Here is a 19,974-nt window from a genome sequence, read left to right on the forward strand (position 1 = left end):
CCATTCAGCCCCTCGAGCCTGTTCCACCATTCAGAGAGATCATGGCTGATCAGCGACCTAACTCCATATACCCGCCTTTGGCCCATATCCCTTAATACCTTTGGTTAACAAAAAGCTATCAATTTCAGATTTAAAATTAACAATTGATCTAGTATCAATTGCAGTTTGCGGAAGCGAGTTCCAAACTTCTACCACCCTTTGTATGTAGAAGTGTTTCCTAATTTCACTCCTGAAAGGTCTGGCTCTAATTTTTAGACTATGCCCCCCAGTCCTAGGACCCCCAACCAGCAGAAATAGTTTCTCTCTATCTGTTCCCCTTAATGTCTTGAAACTTCAATTAGATCACCCCTTAATCTTCTAAATTCTAGGGAATACAACCCCAATTTGTGTACGATAGCAAAATACTGCAGATGCTGGAAATTCAAAATAACAACAGAAAATGCTGGAAAAACTCAGCAGGCCAGGCAACACCCATGGAGAGAAAATAGAGTCAACGTTTCGGGTGAAGCCTTTGCCAAGACCTGACAAAGGGTTCACCTGAAACGTTGACTCTATTTTCTCTCCACGGATGTTGCCTGGCCTGCTGAGTTTTTCCAGCATTTTCTGTTGTTATTCCTAATTTGTGTAATCTCTCCTTGTAACTTAATCCTTGGAGTCGGGTATCATTCTGGTAAACCTACTTTGCTCTCCCTCCAAGGCCAATATATCCTTCCTAAGTTGTGGTGCCCAGAACTGCTCACAGTACTCCAGGTGTGGTCTAACCAGGGTTTTGTATAGCTGCAGCATAACTTCTACCCCCTTGTATTCTATTCTAGATATTCCATTAGCCTCTTTGATTATTTTCTGTACCTGTTCATGACATTTTAATGATCTATGTACCTGGACCCCCAAGTCTCTTTGGACAGCCACTGTTTTTAGTTTATCACCATCTATCCTTTTTAGATCCAAAGTGGATGACCTCACATTTGCTTACATTGAAATCCATTTGTCACAGTTTTGCCCACTTCATTAATGCAAAGGAAAATCAGGCAGAGTGTATAATGGGCCAATCCGCCACTGCCAGGCGCAGCAGTCTGGAGGTCCCGCGCAGGCAGTTCACCGGATTTTACATTGAAGAAACCGCGCATGCGTGAAAATTTGCATGGGCCGCACAGCCAGTTAAAGGGACTACACAGCTAAAATAAAAATTAGAGGGGACATTGCTGCCAGGACTTTTAAGTGAATTTGATAGTCTGTTTAAGTTAAAATTTACAATTTTTAATTGATCTGACTAATCAAAGGCATGGTGTAGTAGTTTGAGTATCTTTCACCACTCAGGATTGTTTGGTAGATGAACAGTATGTATTATACGCATTGTGCAACTTATTTAAAATGTTAGAGGTGTAGTTCAGTAACTGCAGCAAAGTAAGGTTGATTAGCTGTGATTTGTATAACAATGAAACACACCAAATAGACAGCTTCTCACACCTCTGTGTTAACACTATTAGAGAGGTAGGAACTGTACCTGGAAGATTGGATCCAGTTGCACGTCAAACTGCTGACCCAATTAACTGGAATCTTCAGTTTTTTTCATTGTCAGCTATTCTTGCTGTTTTAAATCAGCCCAGCAATTTTCAAAATTATAGCTGATTGAACAGCTGTGATGTTCTTGACGTTTATCCTGCTCTGTGTCGTCTGTTTCCCTGCTGCTGCCGCTGGACACCAGCCCCTGCCACTCGCACCACCTCTGCACTTGCTTGATTTCTAGCATTAAATCCAGCTGCTCAGCCTCCATCTCCCAGCCTTAAATCTGTCTTGTTAAAGTTTTATCAGTATGTATCATCTCGGCCTGGTAGCATCCTTAAATCTCCATTTGTTAACTCCATGATGAGGTCAAGCCTCGCCCATGACTTTGGATAGCTGGTATCATTCAATATCCACAGTAGGGATGTGTTTCCATAGCGATCTACTGGCTTGTGAGGCATAAACTGTAGACTTCCAGAGAGTTCAGGGAACCATATAAAATTGTGGCATAAAGCAGTTGGATTGTTTGGAGTCTGTGGGACTACTCTTGTTTTCATGAGTAAAAACAGAAACTGCTGGAAGTACACAGCATATTAGTGAGCATCTGTAAAGGGGAAAGGAAGGCTGTGATGTTTTGGGTGAGCACCCTTCAGAACAGTACACATCCAAAACACCCACCTGCCTTTTTACCCACAGGTGCTGACGAACCTGCTCTCTACAGCATTTTCTGCTTTTATTTCAGATTTCCAGCATCTGCAGTTTTTCCTTTTTTATTTATACTTTTTTCGAGTCCTGTTTTAGCTAACTGAAGATATTGGGTCTTCAGCGCACTCCCCCATACTCTCTCCATAGGAAATAATCCTCCTTCATGGCTTTCCTGTAGTGGTCTACAGATATAACTTGGTGAAGAAGAGCTAACTCACCTTTTCTCACACTTTCTAACTATGATTGTATTGCTTCAAGGCATAAAGTGGTATCTGTTATATTTATTCAAAAGCCCACTGCTCTTAGCTATTGGGTAGAAACCATCTGCAATGGGGAAAAGAAAGTACAAACAAAAGAGTGCACTAACAAATAGGGTTTGCGTAAGAAAAAATGGTAATAAGACAAATAGAGCCATAGTACAAAAAAATGTTAAGATGTCTAAAAATGTTAAAAAGACAAATCTAAAGGCACTGTATCTGAATGCACGAAGCACTCGTAATAAGGTAGATGAATTAACAGAGCAAATAGATGTATAAACGGATATGATATAATTGCGATTACAGAGACATGGCTGCAGGGTGACCAAGGCTGGGAGCTGAATATCCAAGGATATTCGATATTTAGGAAGCAGAGGCAAAAAGGAAAAGGAAGTGGGGTGGCGTTATTAGTAAAGGATACAATCCAAGCAATAGTGAGAAAGGACATTGGCTCAGAAAATCAAGATGTAGAATCAGTCTGGGTGGAGCTAGGAAGCACCAAGGGGCAGAAAACATTGGTGGGAGTTGTCTATAGGCCTCCAAACAGTAGTGGTAATGTAGGGGATGGCATCAAACAGGAAATTAGAGATGCATGTAACAAGGGTACTACAGTAATCATGGATGACTTTAATCTACATATAGACTGGCCAAACGAAATTAGCAATAATACTGTGGCGGATGAATTCCTGGAGTGTGTACGTAGATGGTTTTTTAGACCAGTACGTTGAGGAGCCAACTAGGGAACAGGCTATCCTAGATTGGGTATTGTGCAATGAGAAGGGGTTAATCAATAATCTTGTTGTGCGGGGTCCTTTGGGGAAGAGTGACCATAACATGATAGAATTCTTCATTAAGATGGAAAGTGAAGAAGTCCAATCCGAAACTAGGGTCCTAAATCTAAACAAAGGAAACTACGAAGGTATGAGGAGTGAGTTGGCTATGATAGATTGGGGAGCTTCATTAAAAGGCATGACAGTGGATAGGCAGTGGCTAACATTTAAGGAACGAATGAATGAATTGCAACAGTTATACATTCCTTTCTGGCGGAAAAACACAAAAGGAAAAGCAGCCCAACCATGGCTAACAAAAGAAATTAAGGATAGTATTAGATCCAAAGAGGAGTCATATAAAGTTGCCAGAAAAAGTAGCAAGCCTGAGGATTGGGAGCAGTTTAGAGTTCAGCAAAAAAAGAAGCAAGAGATTGATTAAGAGGGGGAAAAATAGAGTATGAGAGTAAACTTGCAAGGAACATAAAAGTGGACTGTAAAAGCTTCTACAAGTATGTAAAAAGAAAAAGATTAGTGAAGACAAATGTAGGTCCCTTACAATCAGAAACGGGAGAATTTATAATTGGGAACAAGGAAATGGCAGAGCAATTAAACAAATACCTTGGTTCTGTCTTCACAAAAGAGGACACAAATAACTTCCCAGAAATGCTAGGGAACCAAGGGTCTAGTGAGAAGGAGGAATTAAAGGAAATTAGTAATAGTAAAAAAAATAGTGCTGGAGAAATTAATGGGACTGAAAGCCGATAAATCCCCAGGGGCTGATAATCTGCATCCCGGAGTACTGAAAGAGATAGCCGTGGAACTAGTGGATGCATTGGTTGTCATCTTCCAAAATTCTATAGATTATGGAACAGTTCCTGCAAATTGGAGGGTGGCAAATGTAACCCTACTATTTAAAACTGGAGGGAGAGAAAACAGGGAACTACAGACCGGTTAGCCTAACATCAGTAGTAAGGAAAATGCTAGAGTCTATTATAAAGGATGTGATAACAGGACATTAGAAAATATCAATGGGATTAGACAAAGTTAACATGGATTTCTGAAAGGGAAATCGTGTTTGACAAACCAACTGGAGTTTTTTGAGGATTTAACTGGTAGAATAGATAAGGGAGAACCAGTGGATGTGGTGTATTTGGATTTTCAGAAGGCCTTTGATAAAGTCCCACATAAAAGGTTAGTGTGCAAAATTAAAGCACATGGGATTGGGGGTAATATACTGGCATGGATTGAAAATTGGTTAACAGACAGGAAACAGAGAGTAGGAATAAATGGGTCTTTTTCGGGGTGGCAGGCGGTGACTAGTAGGGTACCGCAGGGATCAGTGCTTAGGCCCCAGTTATTCACAATATATATCAATGATTTTGATGAGGGAACCAAACGTAATATTTCCAAGTTTGCTGATGACACGAAACTAGGTGGGATTGTGAGTTGTGAGGAGGATGCAGAGAGGCTTCAAGGCAATTTAGACAAGTTGAGTGAGTGGGCAAATACATGGCAGATGCAGTATAATGTGGATAAATGTGAAGTTATCCACTTTGGTAGGAAAAACAGAAAGGCAGAGTATTACTTAAATGGTGATGGATTGGAAAATGTTGATGTACAAAGGGACCTGGGTGTCCTTGTACACCAGTCACTGAAAGCAAACATGCAGGTGCAGCAAGCAGTTAGGAAGGCAAATGATATGTTGGTCTTCATTGCAAGAGGATTTGAGTACAGGAGCAAGGATGCCTTACTACAGTTATACAGGGCCTTGGTGAGACCACACCTGGAGTACTGTGTGCAGTTTTGGTCTCCTTACCTAAGAAAGGATATACTTGCCATAGAGGGAGTGCAGCGAAGGTTCACCAGACTGATTCCTGGGATGGCAGGACTGTTGTATGAGGAGAGATTGGGTCGACTAGGCCTGAATTCACTAGAGTTTAGAAAAATGAGAGGGGATCTCATTGAAACATATAAGATTATGACAAGGCTAGACAGACTGGATGCAGGGAGGATGTTTCCCCTGGCTGGGGGGTCTAGAACGAGGGGTCACAGGATCCGGGGTAGGACATTTAGGACTGAGATGAGGAGAAATTTCTTCACTGAGGGTGGTGAACCTGTGGAATTCTCTACCACAGAAGGCTGTGGAGGCCAAGTCACGGAATATATTTAAGAAGGAGATAGATAGATTTCTAGACACAATAGGCATCAAGGGGTATGGGGAGAGAGTGGGAATATGGTCTTGAGAGAGAGGATCAGCCATGATCATATTGAATGGCAGAGCAGGCTCGAAGGGCCTACTCCTGCTCCTGTTTTTCTATGTTTCTATGAACAGGGAATGGAAGTATAACCTAATTGGTAAAACTCTCAGAGGAGTGAATGAACAAAGAGATCTACGGAATAGATACATAGATCTTTAAAAGCAGGATTGCAGGTGGAAAAAGGACAAATATAATTCTGGCTTTTTATATATTTATATATATATTCAGGGTACTGAATACAAAAGCAAGGTGATGATAAATCTATAGAAGATGGAGTTTTGTGTGCCACTCACCTTCTCTTGCACAGTACCACCCATTATTTCCCACTTCCCTGGCCCAGTGGCAGAGAAATACATACAAATCGGAGTGATACATTCTCTGATCTATTTCTCATGTTTAGCCTGTTTAAAATGCTGGATGGCAGGGATGCTTGTGAAGCTCAGGCGTACAGCCCCAAAAGGATGGAGCCTCAAAAAGTTTGATTTGCAGCCAGGGCCTGTAAACGGGCCCACAGAGCATGCAAAAGGACCCACTGAGCATGCCCTCAAAATTGTGCAGGCACGTGGAGGCTGATTACATCCCCCCCCTGCGGTGGAGCTCAGCATGACTCGCAGGTGGATGCCAGGGAGCCATCCTCCAAAATGGTACAGTACTGAGTCCAGGCCAGAAGGGAGAATTAGATAAATATTTTAGGGATGGGGAGATTGAGAGGTATTACTATTTGGGACTAGGCAAATTTTTATTTTTAACACTGTTTCTTCTATGTTACGCAGTGAAATTTGGGAAGGATTATATCATTCTAGCTGTTTTATGTTCTATAGCAGTATAATAAATCTGCAGAATTTTATGTTATTAGGAAGTGTCCACTTTGCATATGAAATAAGATTCTGTATGAAGAAGATAGCCCGATTACATTAATGTCATCCATCCCAGAATATATTGGCCGTGATTTCGCCAGTGGAGGCGGGATCGCGGCGGGAGAGGTGGGTGGTGGGTCCTGGTCCCGCTCCAGCCCACGCTCTCCCAAGTGATTTTATGTAGATTGGGCTTGTTAAGCCCTCCCTGCGAAGTTCCCAGCCAATTAAAAGGAAGCAGGTCTGATGATGTCATTTGATGACGCGTCATCAACCGGTTTTCTTACAGGGGCCACATGTCCACATTCATTTTGACAGTTGTGCTGTCAGTGTTGTGCAGCATTGAGGTGTTGCAAACACTGACCAGCACTGCACAAAGGTGCACGGCTGCACCCAGGCTTTCGCATGACTCCCTCCGTATGCTTATGGAGGGAGTCACAGCACACAGGGAGGTTCTCTTCCCTTCCCATGAGCTGAAGAGACCTCCCCAGGAGATCAATGCAGCCTGGTTGCACATTGCACAGGAGAACACAAGCAGGAATGTCGTCAGGAGGACCAGACTGCAGTGACGCAAACCTTTCAATGAGCACAGCAGATCACGAAATGTTACTGCAAAGCCACACTCAACCTCATCCTGCTGTGCCACTCAATCCATCCCCATCACTCTGCCTTCCCTACCATACTCCTGCACATCTTTACTCACGCCAACCTAGCTTGCACCTCCACCCATCCCTCTCTCACACTCACCCTCATTCTACTGTAAGCATACCAACTAACAACACACAAGGGCAGGCACTTGAGTGGTTTAGCCAATGTTCATGTGAAGTTTCTGTTAATGTGTTGTCAAACATTGAAATTTATATTTTCAACACTTCACCTTATTGGACAGATCTGTGCTCACCTTTAGAAGTGTCTTAGTGAGTTCCAGTGAATGCTGAGACATAACTTTCCCCCCCCCCCACCCCCCCCGCCCACCAATTGTGATGACTGAAAGGAATGGCTTGGGCATTGTAGGGATGCTTTATGGTGCTGGCATGGGGTGGTGCCAACCTGGTGCATCATGTGGCAGCCAGTGTGTACAGCGTCAAGTGAAGTAAATCTGGCCATGGTGATGCCATTAATGGCCTCCTGGGCAGCAATGTTGTTGGATGCTGATGCCCTTTGTCCTGTGCAGCATCAGGTGATTGCAGAGAAGGTTGGTGGTGTTGTTGGTGTGCCTGGTGATGTTGGTGTTGGGGCTGATCGTGGAGGGATTCAGAGGACCACGGTGAAATTTTTTCAACGGCACCGATGTTGCTGGAATAGATGGCAGCTGAAGTTGAGATGACAGAAGCGATCTGTCAGTGGTGAGAGAGCTTGCTCCAAGGAAGTGACAGTGAATAGAAAGTTTACTCCAAACACTTCCAAACTGCATAAAGCTCAAAAGTGTCTTTCAAGTCCTGAAAGCTCAAGTTTCTGACATTGGAAAGTGATCCGCTGTGAAATGGTAGCTTTCATACCACTTTTACAGCTGTCACCTATTCACAGCAATGGGGAGACATAGAGAACCCGACCTACTTGATGTGATCCCCGAGCTAAGGGAACCTCGTAAAAGAAAAGTGGTAAAAAAGGAAATAGGCTGGCAAAATTTTAAAAAAAAATTCATTTATGGGATCTGGGCGTCGCTGGCAATGCCAGCATTTATTGCCCATCCCTAGTTGCCCTTGAGAAGGTGGTGGTGAGCCACCTTCTTGAACCGCTGCAGTCCGTGTGGTGATGGTATTCCCACAGTGCTATTAGGTAGGGAATTCCAGGATTTTGACCCAGCGACGATGAAGGATCAGCGATATACTTCTAAGTCAGGATGATGTGTGACTTGGAGGGGAACTTGGAGGTGGCGGTGTTCCCATGCGCCTGCTGCCCTTGTTCTTCTAGGTGGAAGATGTTGCGGGTTTGGGAGGTGCTGCCGAAGAAGCCTTGGCGAGTTGCTGCGGTGCATCTTGTAGATGGTATACACTGCAGCCACGGTATGCTGGTGGTGGAGGGAGTGAATGTTTAAGGTCGTCGTCGTTATGTGTCTTCACACTGTTCCCTTTGGGGAACTGTATGAAGTGGTGGAAGGATTTCTGGCCGCGTTAACGCTCCTTCTGTGACCGTAACCATCTACATACCAGCCATTCGGGTGGTTAGTCCTATGGCGGGAGGGTTTTACGGGCTCCCACAACCCATACGAGGGGGGGGGGCCCACCCACACCCACGGACGCAAGTATCCCTCTGGATGTCAACCCAGAATTTAGAGCCGGAGCTCCAACTCCACTTGCCAGGACTATCTGGAGCGGGGTTCGAAACCCTACACCTTCTGGCCCAGCGGCGGGGATGCTACCGCTATGCCAAAGGCCCACTTCAATGTTTAAGGTGGTGGGTGGGGTGCCAATCAAGCGGGCTGCTTTGTCCTGGATGGTGTCGAGCTTCTTGAGTGTTGTTGGAGCTGCACTCATCCAGGCAAGTGGAGAGTATTCCATCACACTCCTTACTTGTGCCTTATAGATGGTGGAAAGGCTTTGGGGAGTCAGGAGGTGAGACACTTGCTGCAGAATACCTAGCTTCTGACCTGCTCTTGTTGCCACAGTATTTATGTGGCTGGTCCAGTTAAGTTTCTGGTGAATGGTGACCCCCAGGATGTTGATAGTGGGGGATTTGGCGATTGTAATGCCATTGAATGTCAAGGGGAGGTGGTTAGACTCTCGCTTGTTGGAGATAATCATTGCCTGGCACTTCTGTGGCGCGAATGTTACCTGCCACTTATCAGCCCAAACCTGAACGTCGTCCAGGTCTTGTTGCATGCGGGCATGGACTGCTTCATTATCTGTGAAGTTGTGAATGGTGCTGAACACTGCAGTCATCATTTCTGACCTTATGTTGGAGGGAATGTCATTGATGAAGCAGCTGAAGATGGTTGGGCCTAGGACACTGCCCTGAGGAACTCCTGCAGCGATGTCCTGGGGCTGTGATGATTGACATTCAACCACCACAACCATCTTCCTTTGTGCTAGGTATGACTCCAGCCAGTGGAGCGTGTTCCCCCTGATTCCCATTGACTTCAGTTTTACTAGGGCTCCTTGATGCCAGACTGGGTCAAATGTTGCCTTGATGTCAAGGGCAGTCACTCACCGCACCTCTGGAATTCAGCTCCTTTGTCCATGTTTGGACCAAGGCTTTAATGAGGTTGGGAGCCGAGTGGCCTTGGCGGAACCCAAACTGGGCATCAGTGAGCAGGTTATTAGTGAGTAAGTGCTGCTTGATAGCACTGTCGATGACACCTTCCACCACTTTGCTGATGATTGAGAGTAGACTGATGGGGCGGTAATTGACTGGGTTGGATTTGTCCTGCTTTTTGTGGACAGGACATACCTGGGCAGTTTTCCACATTGTCGGATAGATGCCAGTGTTGTAGCTGTACTGGAACAGCTTGGCTAGACACGCGGCTCGTTCTGGAGCACAAATCTTCAGCATGATAGCCGAGATGTTGTCGGGGCCCATAGCCTTTGCTGTATCCAGTGCGCTCAGTTGTTCCTTGATGTCACGTGGAGTGAATCGAATTGGCTGAAGACTGGCTTCTGTGATGGTTGGGACCTCAGCAGGAGGCCGATATGGATCATTCACTCGGCACTTCTGGCTGAAGTTGGTTGCAAACGCTTCAGCCTTGTTTTTTGCACTCACGTGCTGGGCTCCACCGCCATTGAGGATGGGGATATACATGGATCCTCCTTCTCCCGTTAGTTGTTTAATGGTCCACCACCATTCACGACTGGATGTGGCAGGACTGCAGAGCTTTGATCTGATCCGTTGATTGTAGGATCGCTTAGCCCTGTCTATAGCATGCTGCTTCCGCTTTTTAGCATGCATTTACACTCGTCGTAGTCCTGTGTTGAACCAGGTTTGGTCCCCTGGCTTGGTGGTAATGGTAGCGTGAGAGATATGCCGGACCATGAGGTTACAGATTGTGGTGGAATACAATTCTGATGCTGCTGATGGCCCACAGCGCCTCATGGAAGCCCAGTTTTGAGCTGCTAGATCTGTTCTGCATCGATCCCATTTAGCACAATGGTAGTGCCACACAACAGTTTTCAGTGTGAAGATGGGACTTTGCCTCCACAATGACTGTGCGTTGGTCACTGCTACCAATACTGTCATGGAGAGATGCATCAGTGACAGGTAGATTGGTGAGGACGAGGTCAAGTAGGTTTTTCCCTCGTGTTGGTTCTCTCACCACCTGTCGCAGGCCCAGACTGACAGCTATGTCCTTCAGGACTCTGCCAGCTCGGTCAGTAGTGGTGAAGTCCCCCACCCAGAGTACATCCTGAGCCCTTGCTACTCTCAGTGCTTCTTCCAAGTGGTGTTCAACATGGAGGAGCACTGATTTATGAGGTAGGCGGTAATCAGCAGGAGGTTTCCTTGCCTATGCTTGACCTGAGTCAATGTTGAGGACTCCCAGAGCCACCCCTTCCTGACTGTATACCACTGTGCCACCACCCCTGGTGGGTCTGTCCTGCCGGTGGGACAGGGCATATCCTGGGAGGAGTTTGGGACATGGGCTGAAAGGTATGATTCTGTGAGTATGACTATGTCAGGCTGTTGCTTGACTAGTCTGTGTGACAGCTCTCCCAATTTTGGCTCAAGTCCCCAGATGTTGGTGAGGGGGACTTTGCAGGGTTGACTGGGCCGGGTGTGCCATGTCCATGGCCGGTGCCGAGCGGTCCGTCTGGTTTCACTCTTATTATTTTGTTTGGTAACTGAGTGACTTACTAGGCCATTTCAGAAGGCAGTTAAGAGTCAACCACATTACTATGTGTCTGGAGTCACATATAGGCCAGACCAGGTAAGGACGGCAGATTTCCTTCCCTAAAGGGAATTAGATGGGTTTTTATGACAATCTGATAGTTTCATGGTTACCATTACTGATACTAGTTTTTAAAAACCTGATTTATTTAATTAACTTAATTTAAATTCTCCAGCTGCCGTAGTGGGATTTGAACTCGCGTCTCTGGATCATTAGTCCAGGCCTCTGGATTACTAGCCCAGTGACATTACCACTACGCTACTGTTCCCTTATAGTAGTTAACAAGCATTTAACTATCTTAAATGCCTCCCCCACCGCTTGGTGTGGGGTCTGTTCTGAAATTTGAATTCCACAGGTTCACCACTCTCTGGGTGAAGAAATTCCTCCTCATCTCAGTCCTAAATGGCTTACCCCCTTATCTTTAGACTGTGACCCCTGGTTCTGGACTTCCCCACCATCGGGAACATCCTTCCTGCATCTAGTCTGTCTAGTTCTGTTAGAATTTTATAAGTTTCAATGAGATCCCCTCTCATTCTTCTAAACTCTAGCGAATATAAGCCCAATCGACCCAATCTCTCTCCATACGTCATTCCTGCCATCCCAGGTATCAGTCTGGTGAATCTTCACTGCACTCCCTCCATGGCAAGAACATCCTTCCTCAGATAAGGCGACCAAAACTGCACACAATACTCAAGGTGTGGTCTCACCAAGGCCCTGTACAACTGCAGCAAGACATCCTTGCTCCTGTACTCGAATCCTCTCGCTATGAAGGCCAACATACCATTTGCCGCCTTAACCGCCTGCTGCACCTGCATGCTTACCTTCAGCGACTGGTGCACAAGGACACCCAGGTCTCGTTGCACTTCCCCTTTTCACAATCTATTGCCGTTCAGATAATAATCTGTCTTCCTGTTTTTGCCACCAAAGTGGATAACCTCACATTTATCCACATTATACTGCATCTGCCATGCATCTGCCCACTCGGACGGTTTACACCTGAACCAGGGGGGAACCAATATCCTTGCGGGGAGGTTTGCTAGCACTGCTGGGGAGGGTTTAAACTAACTTGGCAGGGGGTTGGGGTACAGAGTGGAGCTATAGTAGGGGGTGATTTACGGCCAAATACAGAGGGAAAAACAAGTCAGCTGGGAAGGCAGAGCAAATATGTGAAGGCAAAAGAGAATATGGCAGGGCTGGAAGGCATTTATTTTAATGCAAGGAGTCTTGCAAATAAGGTGGATGAACTGAAGGTGTTGTTGAACACATGGGAGTACGATATTGTTGCTATCACGGAGACATGGTTGAGGGAGGGTCAGGACTGGCAGCTCAATATTCCGGGGTATAGAATCTTCAGGCGAGACAGAGGGGGGTGTAAAAGGGGAGGGGGTGTTGCAATATTAATTAAGGAGTCAATTACTGCTGTAAGGAGGGATGATATATTAGCGGGTTCCTCTAATGAGGCCATATGGGTAGAACTTAAAAACAAAAAGGGGGCAAGCACTTTGCTGGGAGTGTACTATAGGCCCCCAAACAGTCAGGGGGAGATAGAGGAACAGATATGTAGGCAAATCTCAGAGAAGTGCGAAAATAATAGGGTAATAATAGTGGGGGATTTCAACTTCCCCAATATAAATTGGGACAGTCAGAGTGTGAAAGGCTTAGAGGGTGCAGAATTCTTAAAGTGCATCCAGGAGAGCTTTTTGAGCCAACATGTAGAAAGTCCTACAAGAGAGGGGGCGGTACTGGACCTAATTCTGGGGAATGTAGCCGGGCAAGTGGTGGAAGTGTCAGTAGGAGAGCATTTTGGCGACAGTGACCATAATTCGGTGAGATTTAAGGTGGTCATGGAAAAAGACAAAGACGGCCCGGAAATAAGGGTTCTAAATTGGGGGAAGGCCGATTTTAATATGATAAGGCAGGATCTGGCCAAAGTGGACTGGGAGCAGCTGCTTATAGGAAAATCCACATCAAAACAGTGGGAGACTTTCAGAAGGGAAATAGAGAGAGTACAACGCCAACATGTTCCTGTAAAGGTCAAGGGTGGGACCAACAAGCAAAGGGAACCTTGGATGACAAGGGATATACAAAAATGCATTAGAAATAAAAGGGGGGCTTTTGGCAGTTACAAAAGACTAAAGACAGAAGAAGCCCTAGAGGAGTATAAAAAGTGCAGGGGCATACTTAAAAAAGAAATTAGGAGGGCGAGGAGGGGCCATGAAATAACACTGGCGAGCAAAATAAAGGAAAATCCTAAGATGTTTTATAAGTATATTAAGGGCAAGAGGATAACCAGGGAAAGGGTAGGGCCCATTAGGGACCAAAGTGGCAATCTGTGTGTAGAGCCAGAGGATGTAGGCGGGGTTTTAAATGAATTTTTTGCATCTGTGTTCACTATGGAGAAAGACGATGCAGACATAGAAATCGGGCAAGGGGACGGTGACATACTTGAACATATTAGCATCGAGAGGGAGGAGGTGCTAGCGGTTTTAGCAGGCCAAAAAGTGGATAAATCCCCAGGCCTGGACGAGATGTATCCCAGGCTGCTGTGGGAGGCAAGGGAGGAGATTGCAGGGGCTCTGACACAAATTTTCAGAACCTCTCTGGCCACAGGGGATGTACCAGAGGACTGGAAAACAGCTAACGTAGTACCATTATTCAAGAAGGGTAGCAGGGATAAACCAGGGAATTATAGGCCAGTGAGTCTAACATCTGTGGTGGGGAAATTATTGGAAAAAATTCTGAGGGACAAAATTAATCTCCACTTGGAGAGGCAAGGATTAATCGGGGATAGTCAGCATGGCTTTGTCAAGGGTAAACCATGTCTAACAAATCTGATCGAATTTTTCGAGGGGGTGACTAGTGGGGTGGATGAGGGAAATGCTGTGGATGTGGTTTACATGGACTTCAGTAAAGCTTTTGACAAAGTCCCGCATAGGAGACTGGTCAAGAAGGTAAGAGCCCATGGGATCCAGGGTGCCTTGGCGCGTTGGATCCTAAACTGGCTGAGTGGCAGGAGGCAGAGGGTGATGGTCGAAGGTTGCTTTTGTGACTGGAAGCCTGTGTCCAGTGGGGTACCTCAGGGATCGGTGCTGGGTCCCTTATTGTTTGTGATCTACATAAATGATTTGGATGAAAATGTAAAAGGTATGATCAGTAAGTTCGCAAATGACACGAAAATTGGTGGGGTGGTAAATTGCGAGGAGGAAAGCCTCCGGCTACAGGACGATATAAACGGGTTGGTCAGATGGGCGGAGAAGTGGCAAATGGAATTTAACCCTGAAAAGTGCGAGGTGATGCATTTTGGACGGACAAATAAGGCAAGGGAATACACAATGAGTGGTAGGACCCTAGGAAGTACAGAGGGTCAGAGGGACCTTGGTGTGCATGTACATAGATCCCTGAAGGCAGCGGAGCAGGTAGATAAGGTGGTTAAAAAGGCATATGGGATACTTGCCTTCATTAGCCGAGGCATAGAATATAAGAGCAGGGAGGTTATGATGGAGCTGTACAAAACGCTGGTGAGGCCACAGCTGGAGTACTGTGTGCAGTTCTGGTCGCCTCACTATAGGAAGGATGTGATTGCTTTGGAGAGGGTGCAGAGAAGATTCACCAGGATGTTACCTGGGATGGAGCGCCTCAGCTATGAAGAGAGGCTGGACAGGCTGGAGTTGTTTTCCTTGGAGCAGAGAAGGCTGAGGGGGGACCTGATTGAGGTGTACAAAATAATGAGGGGCATAGATAGGGTAGATAAAGAGGAACTTTTCCCCTTAGTGGGGGGGTCAATAACAAGGGGGCATAGATTCAGGGTAAGGGGCAGGAGATTTAGAGGGGATTTGAGGAGGAACTTTTTCACCCAGAGGGTGGTTGGAATGTGGAACTCAATGCCTGAAAGGGTGGTGGAGGCAGGAACCCTCACAACATTCAAGAAGCATTTGGATGAGCACTTGAAATGCCATTGCATACAAGGCTATGGACCAAATGCTGGAAAATGGGATTAGACTGGACAGGGATGGATGGGCGGCGCAGACACGATGGGCCGAAGGGCCTCTTTCTGTGCTGTAAAACTCTATGACTCTGTGACTCACCCAACCTGTCCAAATCATACTGGAGTTTCTCTGCATCCTCCTCAGCACACACGTCCACCCAGCTTTGTGTCGTCTGCAAACTTGGAGATATTACATCTAGTTCCCTCCTCTAGATCATTAATATATATTGTGAATAGCTGGGGTCCTAGCACTGATCCCTGCGTTACCCCACTCGTCACTGCCTGCCACTCGGAAAAAGACCTGTTTATTCCAACTCTTTGCTTCCTGTCTGCCAACCAGTTCTCTATCCAAGTCAGCACCTTACCCCCAATCCCATGTGCTTTAACTTTGCGGGACCTTATCGAAAGCCTTCTGAAAGTCCAAATACACCACATCCATTGGTTCTCCCTTATCTATTCTACCAGTTACATCCTCAAAAAATTCCAGTAGATTCATCAAGCATGATTCACCTTTTGTAAATCCATGTTGACTTTGTCCGATCCTGTCACTGTTTTCCAAGTGCTCTGCTATTACATCTTTTATAATGGACTCTAGCATTTTCCCCACTACCGATGTCAGTCTATAATTCCCTGTTTTCTCTCTACCCGCTTTTTTAAATAGTGGGGTTACATTAGCTACCCTCCAATCCATGGGAAGTGTTCCAGAGTCTATAGAATTTTGGAAGATGATCAGCAATGCCTCTACTATTTCTAGGGCCACTTCCTTAAGTACCCTAGGATGTAGATTATCAGGTCCTGGGGATTTATCAGCCTTCAATCCCATCAATTTCCCTAACACCATTTCCCTACAAATACTGATTTCATTCAGTTCCACCCTCTCATTGGACCCTATGTTCCCCGACACCTCTGGGAGGTTATTTGTGTCTTCCTTTGTGAAGACAGAACCAAAGTATGTATTTAATTGGTCAGCCATTTATTTGTTCCCCATTAAAAATTCCCCTGATTCTGACTGCAAGGGACCTACGCTTGACTTCACCAATCTTTTTCTCTTCGCATATCCATAGAAGCTTTTACAGTCAGTTTTTATGTTCCCTGCAAGCTTACTCTCATACTGTATTTTCCCCCTCTTAATTAATCCCTTTGTCCTCCTTTGCTGAATCCTAAACTGCTCTCAATCCTCAGGTTTGCTCGCACTTTAAGGCACTTCTATTGTTAAAAAGAAATGCATTATTGTTGGCTCGAGTTCTCTAAAACATGGTAACAAATGGCTTAGCATACTAATAGAAATGTTGTTAACAAAATACTAAAATGCATATAATGTTTCAAATTATATGGGACATATTTAAATATGTATAATCAGAGGCAATTATTTTGAAGGTACATTACCAGCACACCAAAGCCACTGTCTAGCAGCTACAGTATTTTGATTGCCCAATCTCTCCCTGGTACATTTTATTTTGGTTAACTATCTTGAGTTCTGAGTCACAAAACAGACCTGACAAGAACCAAGCTCTTATTTGATGTGCTCATGGCAATTTTATTCAGTTAGCATGTGCAGACTCGGCATATAATTCCAGCTATCTTAGAGCATAGTCATCACCAGTATGCAAAATATGTAGGCCACCAGATTGTTTAGTTAATGTGCACTATTCAGCATGCAGAGAAGGTTAAAGGGAGATTTAATAGAGGTGTTCAAAATCATGAAGGGTTTTGATAGAGTATATAAGGAGAAACTATTTCCAGTGGCAGAAGGGTCAGTAGCCAGAGGACACAGATTTAAGGTAATTAGCAAAAGAACCAGAAGTAGCATGTCCAATGCAACAGTGATGTTGAATGAAGTATGTAGCTGACATTTGACCCATGACACTTATCCTGCTAGCATGTAAAATAAATATCTCATTTTGATTAAAAATATTGCTCTCTTTTTTTTAGGTTTGGGTATCCTGATCCAACCTATCTGGCACGTGTGCAGGATGAGTTGAAAGCCAAAGGAATTTACTGAAATATATTGTAAATGCAGCAGTTAAGTAAAATAATGCTGTGTGTTGTAGGAATTACTGCTTGTAGGTTTAAAAGGCTTTTATTAAGGTTATATATATTCACTGCAAAACAACTGTTATTCTTCAGCTTTGCCATGTAGCATAAATAATTTCTCATGTGTTAAGTCGTTCTCAAAATTTATAAATGTATGCAATAATCATATTTCAAAATATTGTAATTTGGTTTTGCCCAACAGAAGTTAAGTGAATTCTTTGTGTCAAATATTTTACTACAATATGTTTTCATGTATTAAAGTAAATCTAATGGTATGTGTTTTATGTTGTTGCCGCTAGTGGGTCTGTAGTGGCTAGTGTTGCATCATTTCCATCTCTAAAGGCATTTCCCTATTTCGGGCTCAAGTACAAAACCCATGAATCCAACTGCAGTGCATCTTCCCCAAGTGTTTGTAACCAAGGGCATTCAAGTTTCTGCTGCAAAGGGTAAGGAGAGCAGATTCAATCAGCACTGCAGGCAGAGAGAGGTGGTAGGGAGAGGAAAATGAAGAGAAACAAAACTACACTAAACTGGCTGTGGCGATTCTCTTAAGAGTTTGTTTTTTTCTTGCCTTCCCTGTCTTGGTGCTGCACTCGCTGTTCACTGCCTCCTCGATCTTCCATTCAACCTAGAGAACTTATAAAATGGAAGTCTGCCATAACATGGAACTCTGCCATACAGCACAACACTGATGCTTCTGCACAGCTTTCAGAGCTGTCAGAAAGCACAGAAAGAGACAGCAAAGAAATGTAGAAAAAGAATCAAATCAAGAACCTGTTGGCAGAGAATAAAGGAAAGGCACTCTACAGTAAAAGAAACAAAGAATATTTAATGGCAAGAAATATTATTCCCTTTCACGCATTTTCTTATGTTACCTTGGTGCCACTATTATATATTTGTAACCTGGATGCAAATACCCTAATGTTTCAGTTGGCCATAGTTGGTATGATTTTCTTGAGGTTTTTCTTTGAACATTCAAAAACACTAGGAGAAATTGCATTTTCCAGGTGAAACCAAATCATGATCTAAAAACTGGTGTTCCAAAGTTTAAAAAATCAGGACCTGTTACTAAGCATGACCAACACTGATTTTGTGAAGTACACCAATAAGATTTTAGAGCAACCAGAAAATTTATAAAACATCTGGAACAACTTCACTTATGAGTCATGTAGCCTTTTTCATTTTGAGGTTCCATTTCTCAATTCCACATTGAGTATGCGGTGTATATTTCTTGTATTATTGCTCTTAGTGATGCCATATTTAACTAGAACAATAGCTAGCTGTTAAAGACAGTCCACAGACTCCGAGCTCTAGCTTGCTTTTCTAATTTCTGAATGTTAAATTACTGGATTGAATTACTAGCTTGAACTTGCTATTCTATTATATATAGTCTGCTTTCAAGTAAACTAATAATACCCATAACCTTTTGTAAGGCTGGTAGAAAGACGCTAGGTGTTGGACTGGAAAGTATTACCTTTGAAATTATGCTGTGTGATGTTATCAAATAAACACTTGAAGCAATTTCAAATTCTTCTGTCTGCTATTTTAACTGAGGTGTTAACCTATGGCTAAAGAACAGAGTGCTGGAGTTGGGTGAGTGAGGGAGTTAGGTGAGGAGTGGAAGGAGGAGCTCCCTTGCTTTGCCTTTCCAAACTTTTCACCCTGTAGGAATTGGTTCTTACTTTACACCAAGGAAAGAGTCAGAGAGTGGGAGCAGTCAAACAACAACAACTGCAAAACCGCTAAAGTGACATCACAACTAGGGAAGGAGCTGATTGGTAAGTAGGATCTGGTGAGTATTTCTACAGTCCAGTCGTTAAAGTAAAAGTAAAGTCTCTAGTTTAGAGTAAGTAATGTGTAAAGTGAAGTAAGGTCCCTAGTGTATTTAATATTCTTTAATTTAGAGGAAGTAAAGGGAGTAAATTAAGGGTAGAACATGGCAGGGCAGCTCGGCAGCATGGAGTGCTCCTCCTGTGTTACGTGGGAAGTCAGGGACACTTTCGGTGCCCAGGGTGAACACGTGTGCAGGAAGTGTCTCCAGCTGCAGCTACTCAAAATCCACATTTCGGATCTGGAGCTGCGGCTGGAGGAGTCACTGTGGAACATCCACAAGGCTGAGATCTATGTGGATAGCACGTTTAACAAGGTGGTCACACCGCAGGTAAAGAGTGCACAGGCAGAAAGGGAATGGGTGATCACCAGACAGAGTAAAAGAACTAGGAAGATAGTGCAGGAGTCCCCTGGGTCCATCTCCCTCTCCAACAGATTTTCCGTTTTGGATACTACTGGGGGAGATGGTTTCTCGGGAATGCAGCAAGAGCCAAGTCTGTGGCACTACGAGTGGCTCAGCTGCACAGGAGTGGAGGAAAAAGAGTGGGAGAGCAATAGTGATAGGGGATTCTATCGTAAGGGGAACAGATAGACGTTTCTGTGGCCACAGACGTGACTCCAGGATGGTATGTTGCCTCCCTGGTGCCAGGGTCAAGGATGTCACTGAGCGGCTGCAGGACATTCTGAAGGGGGAGGATGAACAGCCAGAGGTCATGGTCCATATCGGTACCAACGACATAGGTAGAAAGAGGGACGAGCTCCTGCAAGCAGAATATAGGGAGCTAGGAAATAAATTAAAAAGCAGGACCTCAAAGGTAGTAATCTCAGGATTACTCCCAGTGCCACGTGCTAGCGAGAGCAGAAATAGGAGAATAGACCAGATGAATGCGTGGCTGGAGAGATGGTGTAGGAGGGAGGGATTTAAATTCCTGAGGCATTGGGACTGATTCTGGGGAAGG

General features: G+C 44.7%; 1 protein-coding gene across 1 annotated transcript in view; it reads left to right on the forward strand.

The window, feature by feature from the left end:
- Positions 1-18,706, forward strand: part of LOC147123417 (E3 ubiquitin-protein ligase DTX3L-like) — a 32,105-nt gene extending 13,399 nt beyond the window's left edge. Inside the window, exon 4 of the mRNA XM_085972569.1 lies at positions 17,084-18,706. Within this exon, the coding sequence (XP_085828695.1) occupies positions 17,084-17,153 (70 nt within the window). The 3' untranslated portion in view covers positions 17,154-18,706. The remainder of the gene's footprint in view (positions 1-17,083) is intronic.
- The last annotated feature ends 1,268 nt before the right edge of the window (positions 18,707-19,974 follow it).

The sequence above is a fragment of the Somniosus microcephalus genome, chromosome 2, assembly GCF_052327205.1.
Source record: "Somniosus microcephalus isolate GS21.2 chromosome 2, FLI_Smic_1.0, whole genome shotgun sequence".
Lineage (NCBI taxonomy): Eukaryota > Metazoa > Chordata > Chondrichthyes > Squaliformes > Somniosidae > Somniosus > Somniosus microcephalus.